This window comes from Poecilia mexicana, unplaced genomic scaffold (assembly GCF_051168715.1).
Source record: "Poecilia mexicana isolate PSO_F unplaced genomic scaffold, ASM5116871v1 scaffold_13, whole genome shotgun sequence".
NCBI classification, from domain to species: domain Eukaryota; kingdom Metazoa; phylum Chordata; class Actinopteri; order Cyprinodontiformes; family Poeciliidae; genus Poecilia; species Poecilia mexicana.
This window is the reverse complement of record NW_028263382.1, coordinates 7252364-7270073: the sequence shown is the minus strand read 5'-3', so window position 1 is coordinate 7270073 and position 17710 is coordinate 7252364. Positions and strand designations below refer to the sequence as shown.

General features: G+C 39.5%; 1 protein-coding gene across 1 annotated transcript in view; it reads left to right on the top strand.

The window, feature by feature from the left end:
• The first annotated feature begins 328 nt into the window (after positions 1-328).
• sptbn4b (spectrin, beta, non-erythrocytic 4b) overlaps positions 329-17710 on the top strand; it is a 64761-nt gene continuing 47379 nt past the window's right edge. The window contains exons 1-13 of the mRNA XM_088011623.1: positions 329-473; positions 1562-1713; positions 2420-2593; positions 9353-9444; positions 10359-10439; positions 10543-10658; positions 11608-11720; positions 12247-12434; positions 12741-12858; positions 13658-13816; positions 14512-14814; positions 16311-16461; positions 17387-17523. Coding sequence (XP_087867749.1) covers positions 329-473; positions 1562-1713; positions 2420-2593; positions 9353-9444; positions 10359-10439; positions 10543-10658; positions 11608-11720; positions 12247-12434; positions 12741-12858; positions 13658-13816; positions 14512-14814; positions 16311-16461; positions 17387-17523 — 1929 coding nt within the window. The remainder of the gene's footprint in view (positions 474-1561; positions 1714-2419; positions 2594-9352; positions 9445-10358; positions 10440-10542; positions 10659-11607; positions 11721-12246; positions 12435-12740; positions 12859-13657; positions 13817-14511; positions 14815-16310; positions 16462-17386; positions 17524-17710) is intronic.

Below are 17710 nucleotides of genomic sequence, written 5' to 3'. Positions count from 1 at the left end.
AGATACAAACATAACATTATGTGCAAATACTGGTATTCTAAAATAAATATTAGAAAACTATGATGAGTATTAAGCTAAAAAATATAAGTTATGTGAATAAAATCATACATTAATGAAGTAAAAATAATACAATAATAAATTAATATTATGAATAAAGTTGTAAAAATGAGAAAAGAGTCTCCTGTATTTCTGGAACATCTGAAGCAAATAATTAAAGTTCATAGATGCTCTTTAAAATGTGTTTTCTTTAAATGATGCAGTATATTTGTGTGGTTGTGGCCTGTGATGATGACTCTGACCCTCGGTGTGCCGCAGGGCGTCGTGCGCGATGGCTAATGCCTCTCCGGACCTGGACAATGCAGAAGCCCAGCGCCAGCTCAACAACAACAACCGACCAATCGGCTCCGGGTTCTGGGAGACCGAGTGCACCAGCGCCAAACTGTTCGAGTGCTCCCGCATCAAGGCTCTGGCAGGTCAGAGGTCAAACACACCCCTCACTGTCCGTACACGTACATCAGAAAACCTCTGGGCGGATAATTCTGATTCTTTAAATATCTGATCAAAACCAAATTATTATAAGTAAAATACCGACAGACATTATGGATTTATGTATCATTTGGTTTAAAACAGAGCTGGACAACATGGCTGAAAACTTATCACAATAAAGGCGTTTCATATTGATCTATATCAATAATTATTGATTAGTTTTTTTTTTGCTTTAAATATCTAAAAAAACAGCCAGACTGGTGGCGCTATTGTTCCTGTTTTATCCAGTTTTCACTTTATGAAGTTGATTTTTTTTATTTGTAAGCAGTTTTGAGGCACAGTTGGAAAACTTTAAACTGTCTGTCACCCAGCAGGCTGTTGCTAGGCAACCAAAGAGCTAGTGAGTTAGTTGATTCCACCAACCTAGCTTAGCAAGCAGCTAAAGTCCTTCCTCAACATTTCCCAGAATGCTTTGCGGTTCTGGATAGGAGTTCAGTGAATGTTCTATCAGATGTTTTATCTGTTAACCTTGTTACTGGTTTATTGTCCAGGTCCAATTTAAAATATTTTAACCTTAAAGAGATTTTAGGCCGTAATTCGGATTTCAGCGCAAACATCTAAAACCAAGTGTTAAGCAACCGGTGGAAGATCTCAATTTGATAAATACAGAGCATTATAAATATGACATGATCATGATTTGGGCTTGTTTTGCAGCCACCAGGTAGTTACAAATTAAGTTAGTGTAGCGGCCTAGTCAAATCAAATCGGCCTGATTGAAATGCTGAAACAGGATTCCATCTGATACAGGATCACTGGAGGCTTCAGCTGCTTTTGGTGCCTCTGGGATTTTGAAGTGTTTTTCTTTTTCTTTAGTCTGTTTGCTAGTTTAGTTTTCATGACAGAAATTAAGATGTTTCATTTGTTTTTTTGTTTTTATGAAATCATTGAACTTGTATTAATTGTATTTCATTAATTTAAAGCTTTTTATTCAAACTTTTAAAACTAGATTTGTTTGAAAATAGTGATTCCCATTTAAAATCCCTTCCCATTGACGAGTTCCTCTCTCATTCATTAGATGAGAGAGATGCAGTGCAGAAGAAAACCTTCACAAAGTGGGTCAACTCCCACCTGGCCAGAGTGTCCTGTCGCATATCTGACCTCTACAACGACCTTCGGGATGGCTACATGCTCACCAGACTGCTGGAGGTTCTCAGTGGGGAGCTGCTGGTAAGAACGCTAACGCAGCAACGCTTTGTCACCTTTTAGTCTCTCACAAGTAAATGTTAGATTACAGCTTCATTATAACACAGTCATCCTTTTCTGGTCTTTATGTTTTAAATCAGTTTAAAATGTCTAATACATTATAATCAGCAGTGGTGGACACACTTCAGCTAATACGCTAGTAGTGTGGCTAATGTTTCGTTTAGCGCACTTAGCTTAGCATAAATTATTTTTTTCCATATAAATTCTAAACTTCCAGTTGAATAAAGTTCAACATGTTTAGGTTTTGGCCATTGACTGTTAAGAAATCTTTAAATAATTTATATTCATGCTCTTAATTTGAAGACAGTTTATGCAGCAGTTCCATTTCCTCTCCTCCACATCTGTTTTAGTTGCAAATATATAAATAGCGCTTTAGCATTAGCTGGACCAAAGTTCATGATCAGAGCTTTACGGTTAGAGCAGACAGATGGTTGGTATCAAAATGACTGAGGTTAGCATTTTAGCTTCAACTACATACTATGTTGGTGTAGCGCTTTGCATTAGCTTGGTGCCCAGGGCTGATAACAGAATGTGGTGACTGAATATAAGTTGATTAAATGTTTTAAAAATCAGCCTTGGTGTTTGATTAGCTACGGTAGTGGCGTTGCAGCGATAATAGTCCCAGTTAGGCGACAGTGAGGTGGTGATGAGTCCTTCTGTTCTCCTGTAGCCGAGACCAACGAGGGGTCGTATGCGGATCCACAGCCTGGAAAACGTGGACAAAGCTCTGCAGTTCCTGAAGGAGCAGAGAGTTCATCTGGAAAACGTCGGTTCCCACGACATTGTGGATGGAAACCATCGCCTCACGCTCGGCCTCATCTGGACCATCATCCTTCGCTTTCAGGTAAATTTCAAACTCATCAAAAACTCGAAGCTGATCCGCTTTATTTGAAAAATGAGTTCAGGAAAGTCAGGTTGACATGCCTGTTCGATGATTCATTGAGGACCGGCGTAAGAACAGCAGGTAGAGGTGGATATCCAACGTTAAGTTAAATAAAAGTGTTGAATCTAATGGCAGACCACATTGTTCAGTCTTCTTGATGAAGTTTCTCCAGAGCTTTGGGGAAAGAGGTTCCACATGTTTGAAAGAGAAGCTTGACTTTAACTAGACCTCTATCCTTGGAGTGTTGCTATTCGCTTTATTGATTCTTGAAGCCATGTGTCTGGTATTCTGTGGAGGAACTGCTTTCAGAGATTACCCGGTCTCTGTGTCTGCAGGTTGAACCCGTTTCTGGTTGTCGGGACTCTGTCATGGCGGGTCATTGTCTTTTATTTTGTTTGTGGGTTAATGGACTAAAGGACCCTGAACAGCCAAAATCCTCTCATTGTTTCAGATGATGAAAATCACATCATATCAACATTCTGACGGAAAGTGGTAGCATTACCCAGTAAGCGCAAAGGCTACATGTTAGCTTAAATATGGTGTAATTTTCCCATTAACCTGAAAGTTGTTTGATTTAAAATCTCATAGTTACTTCAAAAATTGTATATTTTTCATCTAAGGAGGTCACCATTTCACTTCCTTAACGCATGGCGACTGATGACGCAGGAAAGCTCAACTACAGCCTACAAATGAAACACAATAAGTCAGTGTTGTGGAGGCTAACATAACGCCTACGAAACATCTGGACTGAGACAAACTGCCTCAGAGTTTTCATGTAACATTAAAGTAGAGATATCTGTTGAAACAAATAGACTTGATTAGCTTGTGATCTACTGCTAACTATATTAGCTAGGGCTAACACAAAGCTAACACCATTAGCAAAAGCTCGTGCCATTAGTAGGAGCCAACACCATTAGCATGAGCTAAAATCATTAGAAAGAGTTAATCCCGTTAGCAGGAAATAACGTGGATCAAAGCAAATGGCAAGATAATAAATGGATGTTTTAAGTGACATCCAAGTATCTTGTTGTCCTTGTAACAAACAATTCTCATTTATTTGATAAAATGTTTTTATCCTGATGCTAGCTGTAAACACCCTGACAAACAGAAACTTTTTCAGCTGCCTCACTTTCAAATTGAAAGAGCTGAATGTTACTCACTGCATAAAAATCACTGCTCTGAGTGGACAGAGCTAGCTAGCGCCATAGCACCTAGCATGCTTATATATTGGAGCATGAACCACACAGTAATGTCTGTGACTATTTTATTTTAATTTATAAAAACTAAACGGCATCCAAAATAAATTGTTCTCAAATAAAGTCTGTTTTTAGAAGTCATGAAGTCATGAATCCCTTTAAAACGCTCCAGGATGTGAGTGTTGGAAATGTCTTCCTGTTTGCTCCTCTTAAAGGGGCAGTAGTTTATAAAATGGATTTTTAATGTTATTCCCTCATCAAAACATACCTGGAGTGTTGCTTTGATTCTTTCATGCAATCATCATGGTAACCATTCAGCTGGGCGGACTTGGCTCCGCCTTCAAGGACGAAGCTCCTCCCCCACTGAGCTCCTTCAGACTAGCCAGCACCAATTGGCAAACACCTGGTGGATCTGCTGAACTTATTACAGGAAATGCTGGTAAAAACATTAAAGGGTTAATAGAGGAGCCATGTTGTGATGAGTTCCTGAAGGCGGAGCTTCAGAAAGAGCAGGAGTTTTTAAAGAGACAGAGGCCCAATTTCAAGGCGTTTAGCAAAGAACTCAAATTTATTTTAAATTATGTTTGATATTTTAGGCGTTTTTATAGAACTTAATATTTACTTGATTGTGCTACAAAATTTGAACTATTTTACTTAAATAATTAAAATAGTTACCTTAAGATTTTGCAAGTACATGACTATTTGTGCAATAAAGAGCCTTTCTGGTTTTCCTGGATGCTCGGCTCTTTTGCCTTGAGGATAAATGATCTGATGTCTGACTGGTGTATAATCAGCAGTAGATTATCATTTCTGGTGCGCTCTGAGCGTCTCGGTTTGGGGAAAGCGATCCCGGCTGCTGCGTCGTGTTTGTGCGACAGTGACGGCCATGTTTGGTTCAGCCTGAATGTCACTCAGGAGCCCAGAGCTACTGCAGCAGCCGGCTTCTGGTGTGTGAGTACAAAGAGCCTCCAGCTTCCCTTACGTTTGCTTCACTGCTACAGCGTTGCTTTACTGCACAGTGCTTGCTTAGCAATATTCGGCCCGTTCTGTAGATTTCACAGAGAACGGACCGACTCTGGGGACGCAGCATTGTCATGCTCGGAGAGGCTACTTGCACCTCTAAGAGAATTACTGTGCTGTTAACGTGTGCTGCCTCTGTAGCCCAGGGCACTGAGGACGAGATGAATGGTGTGTGTGGAAGGAAACCTTTCAATTTGTGTTTCTTTAGTGCCGTTTCTTATCAGAGCCAAAAAGTTTGGTTCTGATTAGAAATGAGACGGACATGCTGGACCAGAAACTGTCAAATGTAAAAAAAAGAAAAAGAAAAAATAATAAGAAAAAAAATCACTATTTTAGGAGACTAGTTCAATGCTAAATGAAATATTTATACAGCATAAATAATTAAATTTGTCATGCTAACAGAGAGGTTTGGTAGATGTTCAGGTCTAAGGGTTGTTCACATATTGTCTGAAATCCTTTCTTGACATTTTTCAGTTAACCTTCATTATGTTACCATCTGAAAGAGTTCCTGGTTCTGATATTACCTGCAATGGTAGCAAAACCTTAACAGAGGTATTTTAAACAATTCAATGCTTTTCAACGTTTATATATGTTATAATTCTGTCAGTTGATATATAGATTATGCTATCAATATAAAATACATCTAGCTACAAAAAACTAGATGGATCTCACCAGCTAGCTGTCATTACGTTTTTAGTAAGATTCCCTGTTATTTACATTAAATAAATGTTTTAGCTCAAAGTTATGTGACATTTTCCTGTGAACAACAAAAGGAGGACGAGCTCTCAGCCGCCATGTGGCTTTTCATGCTGCACTTTCCCCTCCTCTCATCTCCACCTCTTTCCCTCCTGCCTCTGAGGTGAAAGACAGAATTTGCTTTGCCAGGTCAGCAGATCGGGCCAAAGCACTGCAGTGACTGCAGACAGACAGAACCAGTGAGACAGACAGACAGACAGAACCAGGGCGAGACAGACAGGGAGAACCAGGGCGAGACAGACAGGCAGAACCAGGGTGAGACAGAACCAGGGTGAGACAGAGAGGCAGAACCAGGGTGAGACAGACAGACAGAACCAGGGCGAGACAGACAGGGAGAACCAGGGCGAGACAGAACCAGGGTGAGACAGAGAAGCAGAACCAGGGTGAGACAGACAGACAGAACCAGGGCGAGACAGACAGGCAGAACCAGGGTGAGACAGACAGGGAGAACCAGGGCGAGACAGACAGGCAGAACCAGGGTGAGACAGAACCAGGGTGAGACAGACAGACAGAACCAGGGCGAGACAGACAGGCAGAACCAGGGCGAGACAGAACCAGGGTGAGACAGAGAGGCAGAACCAGGGTGAGACAGACAGACAGAACCAGGGCAAGACAGACAGGCAGAACCAGGGCGAGACAGAACCAGGGTGAGACAGACAGGCAGAACCAGGGCGAGACAGAACCAGGGCGAGAGAGACAGGTAGAACCAGGGCCAGACAGAACCAGGGCGAGACAGACAGGCAGAACCAGGGTGAGACAGACACACAGAACCAGGGCGAGACAGACAGGCAGAACCAGGGTGAGACAGACAGACAGAACCAGGGTGAGACAGACAGGCAGAACCAGGGTGAGACAGACAGACAGAACCAGGGTGAGACAGACACACAGAACCAGGGCGAGACAGACAGGCAGAACCAGGGCGAGACAGACAGACAGAACCAGGGCGAGACAGACAGGCAGAACCAGGGCGAGACAGAACCAGGGCGAGACAGACAGGCAGAACCAGGGCGAGACAGAACCAGGGCGAGAGAGACAGGCAGAACCAGGGCGAGACAGAACCAGGGCGAGACAGAACCAGGGCGAGAGAGACAGGTAGAACCAGGGCGAGACAGACAGACAGGCAGAACCAGGGCGAGACAGACAGACAGGCAGAACCAGGGCGAGACAGAACCAGGGCGAGACAGAACCAGGGTGAGACAGACAGGCAGAACCAGGGCGAGACAGACAGACAGACAGAACCAGGGCGAGACAGACAGGCAGAACCAGGGCCAGACAGACAGGCAGAACCAGGGCGAGACAGAACCAGGGTGAGACAGAGAGGCAGAACCAGGGTGAGACAGACAGACAGAACCAGGGCGAGACAGACAGGCAGAACCAGGGCGAGACAGACAGGCAGAACCAGGGCGAGACAGAACCAGGGTGAGACAGACAGACAGACAGAACCAGGGCGAGACAGACAGACAGAACCAGGGCGAGACAGAACCAGGGTGAGACAGACAGACAGACAGAACCAGGGCGAGACAGACAGACAGAACCAGGGCGAGACAGACAGGCAGAACCAGGGTGAGACAGACAGACAGAACCAGGGCGAGACAGACAGGCAGAACCAGGGCGAGACAGACAGGCAGAACCAGGGCGAGACAGACGGGGAGAACCAGGGCGAGACAGACAGGCAGAACCAGGGTGAGACAGACAGGCAGAACCAGGGTGAGACAGACAGACAGAACCAGGGCGAGACAGACAGGCAGAACCAGGGCGAGACAGACAGGCAGAACCAGGGCGAGACAGACGGGGAGAACCAGGGCGAGACAGACAGGCAGAACCAGGGCGAGACAGAACCAGGGTGAGACAGAGAGGCAGAACCAGGGTGAGACAGACAGACAGAACCAGGGCGAGACAGACAGGCAGAACCAGGGCGAGACAGAACCAGGGTGAGACAGAGAGGCAGAACCAGGGTGAGACAGACAGACAGAACCAGGGCGAGACAGACAGGCAGAACCAGGGCGAGACAGACAGGCAGAACCAGGGCGAGAGAGACAGGTAGAACCAGGGCGAGACAGAACCAGGGTGAGACAGACAGGCAGAACCAGGGCGAGACAGAACCAGGGCGAGACAAACAGGCAGAACCAGGGCGAGACAGAACCAGGGTGAGACAGACAGGCAGAACCAGGGCGAGACAGACAGACAGAGGATTGACAGGAAGGGAAGAGGTAAAGCTAACATATTTACAGAACGATAAATTCAGAGATAAAAGTATTTATAAAGGTTTAATGCACATATCTGCTTTGTTTAACAAACAGCAAGTTGTTTTAGAAAGTGAGTTGGATTCTAAAAATCTGCTTAGTGATATCAGAAGAACAGATTAAATTGGATTTATGATCCAAAACATTCAGGAAAGCTCTCAACATGTAAATCAAACGAGTGTGTATGATGTTTTTCCTGTTATCTACTTTACATGACCTGTTTATCTTTGTTTACGTGTCCTCTAATGTGAGAGTGGTTTGTGTCTCCGCAGCAGCTGGTTGCAGGGTGTCATGTCCCCAATTACCTCATATCATATCATGTCACTGTCACTGGCAGAGCGGCTTTCTAATAAATAGCTTAAGGAAACATTAGCATTGAATCTCTATGGAAAATAATAAGTCACAATTTTAATTACTTTTGCTTTAAATTCACATTTCTTATCCACTTTCTGAGTGGTGATGCAGGATGATCTTTAGAAGTGATAACCTGCTGTAAAAGGTTTATTATGGATTTTCTCTTATTTACAAGGTGATAAAAAGGATAATTTTACATATATCCATCTGAAGGTGCCCTTATTACATGTTACATTTTTACATTTTCTCTGTATTTTTTCCAGCCAGATTTATGTTGGAATCTTGTGTTTACAGCATATTCATAGAAAGTTGAGTGGAAGGAAAAACTGGTAGGAAAAGGCAGACGATTGCAGCTTTGAAGGATCCAATTTGGATTTTTTCACCCAAAAGTCCAATTTGTGTCACTTACATGTTATGTGGAGCTAAATATATCAGAAGCCCAACATTTAATTTAAAATAACATTGTGTTTATTAATCTTATGTAATATCTTTACTTTTCTGAAATGCAAAGTTTTGGGTTTTTCATAATCTAATTATTAAAATTTCAAGAAATATGTGTTTGCAATGAATCTAAGAGTTTTAGCTTCTGAAATAAGAGATAAAAAACACAAAACCTTACTGAGTATTTTTGTTTAGTTTATAGTGAAAATCCCTTAGTACTCTAAAAATAAGACAAAACTGACTTGAAGTAACTTTTCAGTAAGAGAAAGAAGTTTGTTTTTAATTAAATCATTCTTAAATATTTATTTAAAAAGTACTAATTCCACTGGCAGATTTTAACAACATCTTCCATGTGATAAATTAATAATTATTGAGATAAAACAAGTTTGTTTATTTTGCTGAAGTTATTTCTCAGTCATTTTTTGTCTTATTACAATTTGAGCTAAAAACCAGAAAAAATACTTGGTAAGATTTAGTGATTATATTCTGTTTGTAATTATGAAGTTTTCTGTACATATTTCTTGTTTTTAACGATCAAACCTTTTAGGCGCTAACCCTAAAATCGGAAAAGCTTCACAAACTACCTGGTTAAAAAACACATTAGATGTTGGTAAATTAAGATCATGAAAACAAACTATTCAGACTTTATGACTGTCGTTGGACGACGTGTCAGAAAAACTGATCTTGTGCCTTTCTGTGTTCCTGCTCAGATCCAGGTGATCAAAATAAACACAGCGGACAACAGAGAGACCCGCTCCGCCAAGGACGCGCTGCTGCTGTGGTGCCAGATGAAGACCGCAGGGTGAGCAGCACCAGGACCCAGATCCAACATTTACCCAGAACTCTCACCCTGCAGGTTTAATAACTGGCATCTGGGTCTCAGCTGTACGGAAGAGGATTAGTGCCACTGCAAAATAGACTTTTTTTTCTCAGAACTACCTTTTCTTTCACAATTCTAACTTTTTTTCTGAATTTTGACTTGAATGACAGAATTCTTTAACTTTTTTTCTCCAAATTTTACTTCTTTCTCAGAAGTTTGACTTTTTCTCATAATTTTGGCCCCAATCTTCTGAAATCAAAAGTCATAATTCTGTTAAAAAGGTCAGAATTTCTTTTTTTCCAGTGGCCCTAATCTTCTTCCATACAGCTGCTTCTAAAAACAGCCCAATTGCTTAAAAACCCCACCAAACTGTTTTTTTGGTGTCTGTAAAATGAGCTGTTTCAAAAACCTTCTGGAATCACCATTACCTAGCAACGTCGGGCCCGTTACCTAGCAACCCAGTCCTGTTACCTAGCAACCCAAGCAGAGTTCCAGCACATTTGGTGAGCTGGTTTTACTGCTCTGTGCAGCACAGTAGTGTTTTTTTTGTTGACTTGTCATTCAGAAATGACTCTCTGCATTCTTGTTGGTTGTGCAGGAGACACTACTGATGCTTTTCAAAGATGTACGGTTGTATAATTTTAGTCAGGAGCAGGTTGTTTGGATTTAAAGTGACAGAGGCCCTGAAAGGCTCAAAGTAGGCAGAACTGAGCAGAATAAAATCTCATTATCCAAGAATAATTTTGTGCAAAGAATTTAATTCATCTCGATCTAACCTGTTCAAGGAAGCCCAATAAGTTAACTTTAAACAAAGATTTCACGTCTTTACTTTTAAATCCAGCCTCCTTCTCTGTGGTGAACCTTTTGTTTTGACAAATCTTTAATTCCTGCTGCAGGTACCCAGAGGTAAACATTCAGAACTTCACCACCTGCTGGAGAGACGGTCTGGCCTTCAACGCCCTCATACACAGACACAGGTAGCAGCTGCTCAGGCTTTTCACCACATGTGACACAGATGTTGGTTCCCGCTGAGCTAAAATACATTTTTTCCATGAGAGTTTGTGTATTTCCGCCCGGCAGACCGGACCTGATAGAGTTCCACAAGCTGACGCGATCCAACGCGACGCACAACCTGCAGCAAGCCTTCAACGTCGCCGAGCACCACCTGGGTCTCACCAAACTCCTGGACCCCGAGGGTGAGGAACATACGTTAAATACAGTTTCATGGAAAGTCGTGAACTTTGACCTCACTCTGAGAAATATTAGAGGTGTAAAGCCACACCGATATGTTCTGGAAAGTTTCAATGCTGCTCTTTCAGTTCGACAAATACGGCGTTGTTTTAAAGCTCAAATACATGCAAAACTATAGTTTGTTCTTTTTGTCAGACCTTTTAACAATTAACTTAATTATTCACCAGAAAAACCTTCAAGCCGAATGAAAACACAGCAGATGGTGGAAATAAATGAGCCAAAGTCCAAATCCAGCTGCCTGCGGAAACTTTAAACCATCCTAAAAGCAAAATCAGTCGACATTATTATCAATTCATTGTTCAAATTCAAATGTAAAATAACAAAAAATTCAAATTAATTTAATATTCTTTAATATCTACTAGACATAAAATGAAACTAAATTAAGTTTCTCACCAGTGAAACTAAAAACGTAAAGATATCACCCAATCATGAGTAAGAACAAACAGTAATTTAAAAAAGTTTTCTATAATCTATAAAAACACAAGAATAATAATATTTAAAAGCTCGATATGATAAAAAAAATTAAAAACACAAAATCTTTTGATTTTAATTTTAGAGTTTTGACTTTTTTTCCTCAGAATTCTGACAAATTAAATGATTTAAGAAGTTAAAATTTTGAGGAAAAAAGCGTGCATGTGGCGACAGTGGAGAGGAAAAACTTCCCTTTAACAGGAAGAAACCTCCAGCAGAACCAGAACCAGCTCAGTACGAGCTGCCGTCTTCCATGACCGTCTGGAGAACCAGGAACATTTTCTATGTTACTAATAAGGCTAATAACGTTAGCAGTTGGTTTAACGGTAAATAATTCAAATAAAGGGTAGAAGAAGAAGAAAGAGGAAAGTGGTGGGTTTGTCCTCCACTGGCCTGAGCTTCGGTTTGCTTTCCTTCCTCCAGATGTGAACACGGAGAATCCAGATGAAAAGTCCATCATTACGTACGTGGTCTCCTACTACCACTACTTCTCCAAGATGAAGGCTCTTATTGTGGAGGGGAAGAGGGTTGGCAAGGTAACAGATGCACCTTTTATCACCGACATCACAGATGTAATGCTGTCAAAACCAGAGGAGGTGCAAGAAAGTTCAGATTGGATGGTTTTCATTTTTATTTCACAAAGTGCCATGAGGAACTAACTAGAATGTTTTTGGAAGAGATTTAAATGGACCTTTCCAAAGTCGGAATCCAGATGATGATGAAAATCAGCAACAATGCTAAGGTTAGCTTCAATGCTACCACTAGCATGTGGGCTTGTATTGATTTACTCTGTTCAGTATGTTAAATATGGCTAATGTATAAAAAATTAATAAAACGCATATTTTAGCAGTAGACTAATGTTAGCATGCACCCAACACCAGAGGGAAAACGAGTCAAAAAGGTGTTTATTAAATTATAACATGTAATATAAATACATTTATTATGATTCCTACACTATTTTACTGATTCTACACATTAAAATACACAAAAAAAAACAAAGAGAGAAGAAAATTTCTCCGTCTTTTGTCGGGTTTTTACATATTTTTTATTTCTCGCTCTCAGGTGTTGGACAACTGCATCGAGACGGAAACGATCATCAACCGCTACGACGCTCTGGCGTCGGACCTGCTGGAGTGGATCGAGAAAACCATCGCCATCATCAGCAACCAGAAATTCGCCAACTCACTGACTGGAGTCCAGCAGCAGCTGCAGGCCTTCACAACCTACTGCACTATAGAGAAGCCCATCAAGTACGAAACCACATTCTGTTCCCCTGGTTCAACAGTTAGCAGCTACCACAGCAGCTAGTGGCTAACTGTTAGCATTTCTCCATTTCTCAACACAAAAAGTGCATAAACAAACCAGATTAAGTTCATAAACAAACCAGATTAAGTGCATAAACAAACCAGATTAAGTGTTTCCTTGGTTAAGATCCTGAGTGTGACTTTGTTTTTCTGCTTTAAGTGGTGAAAAAATGCTAAACAATAAAAAAAAAAACAGCGAAATCCTGTGAAATGAGAGGATAACAGAGGCAACATTTATTCATTTTTGTCCAGGTTTCAGGAGAAAGGAAACCTCGAGGTCCTTCTGTTCACCATCCAAAGCAAACTCAGAGCCAATAACCAGAAACCCTACGTGCCTCAAGACGGGAAGCTCATCTCAGACATCAACAAGGTTTACGCCTCTTCCTAACATTACGCCATGTTTCTGTTTTAGAAAAAACCCACAGTCATATTTCTGCCATCACTGTAGACAGAAAAAAATAAAAAAGGAAGAGTACATTTCCACCAAAAATTCAGAATTTCACTTTTTTTAATTTTTAAGAATTTTTAAGAGAAATCTTGGAAATCTCTGAGTTTGAAAAATCAAAAATTTCCAGGAAAAAGTTGGTAATTTTTAGTTTCAAAATTTGCTAGAAACAAAAACAGAACATTCAGATTAATCTCAGAAGTTTTCTAGAAATCTGTAAAGATTTGGTAGAAAATATTCAGAAATTTTCAGAATAATCTCTGAAATTTTCTAGAAAAAGCTGGGAAATTTCAGAATGTCAAAAATTTGCTTAAATTCTATTTTAAAATTAAATTCAAAAATATTGTAGAAAAAAATTAGAAATGATTATCCTCAAAAGTCAGAAATTTGTTGTAAAAATTTTCAGAAATCCAGAGATCAATCTCAAAATATTTCTAGCAAAAATCTGGAAATTTCATAATTTGAAATGTCAAAAATTCTTGGAGAACCTAGAAATATTCAACTTTTGGAAATTTTTGAAAATTCCATGTCTTTTCTATAAAATGTCTCAGATGAATCTCAAAATGAGACTTTTTTTTCTTGCAAATTTCAGACTTTTGTCTGACTTCAGAAATTTCCAAGTTTCCAGGAGTTTTTTGGTGGAAATTTACCTTTTTCTATCTACGGTGCAATAACGGACCGTCATAGCTTTGTATTTAGCATTTTTGCTTTCTGCTGTTTTCAGGCCTGGGAGCGCCTGGAGAAGGCGGAGCATGAGAGGGGCGTGGCTCTGCGTAAGGAGCTGATTCGTCAGGAGAAGCTGGAGCTGCTCGCTCAACGCTTCGATCACAAGACGACCATGAGGCAAGCGTGGCTCAACGAGAACCAGAGACTCGTGTCGCAGGTGGGAAAGATGAACTTCCTGTAATTTCATGCATCCTTCCCCTCCTGAAAGCAAAAAACAGCATCTGCTAGCTAACTGCATGAGGAGCCGTTGGTAAAGATAAGTTAGCAGCAATAATCTGGATTATTTAGTTTTAAAAATGAGGCTTGTTTTATTTTGTCATATTTTCAACAAGTTATTAATTCTTTTCTAAATGACTCAGTTTTAAACTAAATATGTAATTAACAAGTGAAATATTTAGTTTACAAACACATTTAACTCCAAACTAAATTTTTAGCTAGCAAGGATTCAGTTTGAAGCCAAAAAATTTAGCAACACAATGAAAATGTAGTTGATAAGACAGATCTTTAGCTCGTACACTAAATATTTAGTTTGGAGTTAAATATTTATTCATTTAGAATATTTTTTTCAAAATATCTCAGAAAATATTTCTTTTTCTAAATGTTAGAATTTTTTTAACCAACCTTGAGTTAAACATTTAGCTTCAAACTAAAAATGTAGCTCAGTAACTAAATATGTCTTTAGTTAGTAAGCTAAATATTTAGTTGAAGCCAAATATTAATATTTAGTGCCATTTCTAAATGAATGAGTAACATGGTGAAAATACAACTGATTGGTATCAAAAATTAATCAAAGCATTTTTCTTATTACAGATGAATCAACCCTAATTATTAAACTTGGTTTTGCTCCTGCAGGATAACTTCGGCTACGATCTGCCGGCCGTGGAGGCGGCGATGAAGAAGCACGAGGCCATCGAGGCGGACATCGCCTCGTACGAGGAGCGCATCGGTGTGGTGATGGAGCTCTCCTCGGAGATGGAGAAGGAGGGATACTACGACATCCGGCGCATCCTGGCCTGCAAAGAGAACATCCTGGGCCAGTGGAGCCTGCTGAAGGAGCTGGTGGCCGGCAGGCGGACCCGGCTGGAGAAGAACCTGGCTCTGCAGAAAACCTTTCAGGACATGGTCTACATGATCGACTGGATGGAGGACACACAGGCAGGAATCATTATTATTATTAGCGGTGCTTTTTAGGGAAGCACGATACATCGGTACAAACATCGGTAAATAAAACTGGGCCGATAAGAACAACCGATATTTATTTTTATCTTTTCTGGGTTTTTTTTCAAAATCTGTCAAAACTGTAGTGAAATAAATATGTCAGCAATATTAACATCGGATATCGATAATGATAATTTTCAGATCGGTGCATCTCTAGTGCTTTTGTTATATGTAAAAAGCCCTAAAATAAATATATTTGTTTCACTCAAATTTAACATTTTTGAAAGATTTTAACTTTAAATCATGAACATCCTTCCTGCGGGTAAATAATTTTACAATGTGGAATAATTAAGTTTTTTCCAATAATCGTTGCAACAATTCCTGGCAAAAAATACTTAAATGTAGCAAACAAAGCATTTTTATTTTATTTTTAAGTTGAAGTTTAGTTTGTAATCTATGCCCTCCCCTAAAAGCTAAAGTAAATTTTAAAATGCTTTATGCCTTTCACAAACACATTTTGGGTCTTAAAAATTAAAACATATTCAGACAGAAACAAATATAAATTAAATTCTCTGAAATTCAAAACAGATGTACAAAATATTCAGAAAACTCTTCAGGAAAATAACATTTTAATAAGAATGTTGTCAAGGTCAAAACTAATACAAAAACACATTAGATGTGAAATTTGTTCTGGCATTCATTATGCATGCATTAAAAGCTCTCTACCGCCACCTTCTGGATGAAATAATCACATTTGTTCAATATAGTAATAATGTGATAGTGTTCGAACATGTATTTTGTTATATGACAGCAATATTCTTCCATATAACTACAAGGAGCACATTACATAAAAAGCTTAAAACAACTTCAATTGAAGGCTGGATGAGAATATTGATGAAAAATTATATTTTCACTGGAAGATTATTTCATTTATTATAACAGAAAAATGTTTTGTTATAAATGAAATAATCTGGAAGTAGAAAATTTTCATTAATATTATGAAAACAAACTATTTCTTGCTGAAAAGTCAGTTTTGTATTTCTAGACAAAAATACTAATATTTTGTGTTTTTACAGTGTTCATGCGCAACTGAATTGTACGGAGCTAAATTGTGACTATAAATTTTATTGACTGATGTTCAAAACTACTTTTCAGATTCACTTTTTTTACCAGTTTTAAATCTCCATAATTGTCATAAAGGTCTATTATGGCAGCTTTCAGAAAAGAAAGTTCTGCATTTCTTTATTTTCATGATGTAAAGCACTTTGAACTGCTTTGTTGCTGCAAATAAAATTGATTGATTTTATATCTGAAGAAAAAACGGGTTTTAGAAAAACTTAGCAAAGCAGGAGAAATATTAATGTGGCGATTTTATTTGAAATTTATTCAGAAAATTTAAAATTTGTCACTTTCAGTGAGAGAATCAGAGTTTGATGCTTTTTATGTTCCTTGTAAAATATTTAAACTGTGAATCTTTCGTTTGATGCTCCCAGGCTCTGCTGCTGTCGAAGGACTTCGGGAAGCATCTGCTGGAAGTGGACGACCTGCTGCAGAAGCACAGCCTGCAGGAAGCTGACATTTCCATTCAGGCCGAGAGAGTCGAGACGCTCAACGCTGTGGCGCTCAAATTCACCACCATAGAGGGTACAAAACGCCCCACTGACAGCCTGAAGGGCAAAAATCTGATTCCGTGATCCATGATAGGGAAAACAGTTGTTATTGTGACAAAGAGCCAAAGTTTCAGAGGTGAATGTTGATCTGAACGAGACCAAAACTCAGAAATATCTACTTTATTTACAGTACAAAATAAAAAAAACCTGAATGTTCTCAAGTTAATTAGATACAAAAGAGGACTAGGGAGACAAAGTAAAAAAATAATTCTTTGTTTCCAGAATTCCAATATCAATCGGAATTCTGGAAACAAATTAAGAAAAAAAAATAAAAAAGTGAGAATTCTCAGATCAAAGTCGGAATTCTGAGAAAAAAATATGAATTCTTTTTTTTCTTTCAGTTTTCTAAATGCTCTTCTGTAACTATTCGACTTTAGACAATAGTCATTTTTATGAGTTTTTTTTCAGGATTCACTTTTTTCCAGAATTCCAACTTTTATCTCAGAATTATTTTTTTCTCTGAATTCCAAATTTTATCTAAAAATATTATTTTTTCCAGAATTGTGTCCTTTTTCTTATAATTTCAGCTTCTTTCTCACATTTCTGACTTTAATCTTTGCAGCCACACCTTTTGGGGTTTTTAAATGTCGTCTAGAAGAAATAAAGCGTAACTTTATTTCTCGTTTTAAAGAGAAACTTTCTGTTTTTAATGAACTGGAACCATTTTAGTGGAAAAACCACAAGCAGCCATATTTGGTTACAATCAGGGCTCTTAAGTTACTATTTTTATTCATGAACTACAAAGAAAATCCTCCATTTTTATTGCCGGTTAATATCAGCCTAGCTCGGCTTTAGCTTAGCATTAGCCTAGCATTAGTTTAGCTGGCTTTCTGGGACACATTGTGTGTAATTTTCACCAGTTTTTCTCCGGGTTTTGAGTTGATTGCTTTTGCCTCCAGGCTACCAGCCTTGCGACCCGCAGGTGATCTGTAACCGTGTGAACCACGTCTCTTCCTGCCTGGAGGAACTGAAACAGCTAGCGGCTAAACGCCGCGCGGAGCTGGAGGAGTCGAGGCAGCTGTGGGCGTTTTTCCAGGTGGGTCGCGTTATGGGAATGTTTCGGACTTCTTTCAGGACAAATCAGGAGATAATGAGATGTCTGAAAATACAGCAAGACGAGAGCATGTTTATATTTTTATTCCAATGTGCAGAAATCCCATTATCTGCATCTGTTTTAATTAGTTTTTCAAGAACAGACCGATTGTTTTTGTTTTTAACGCGTT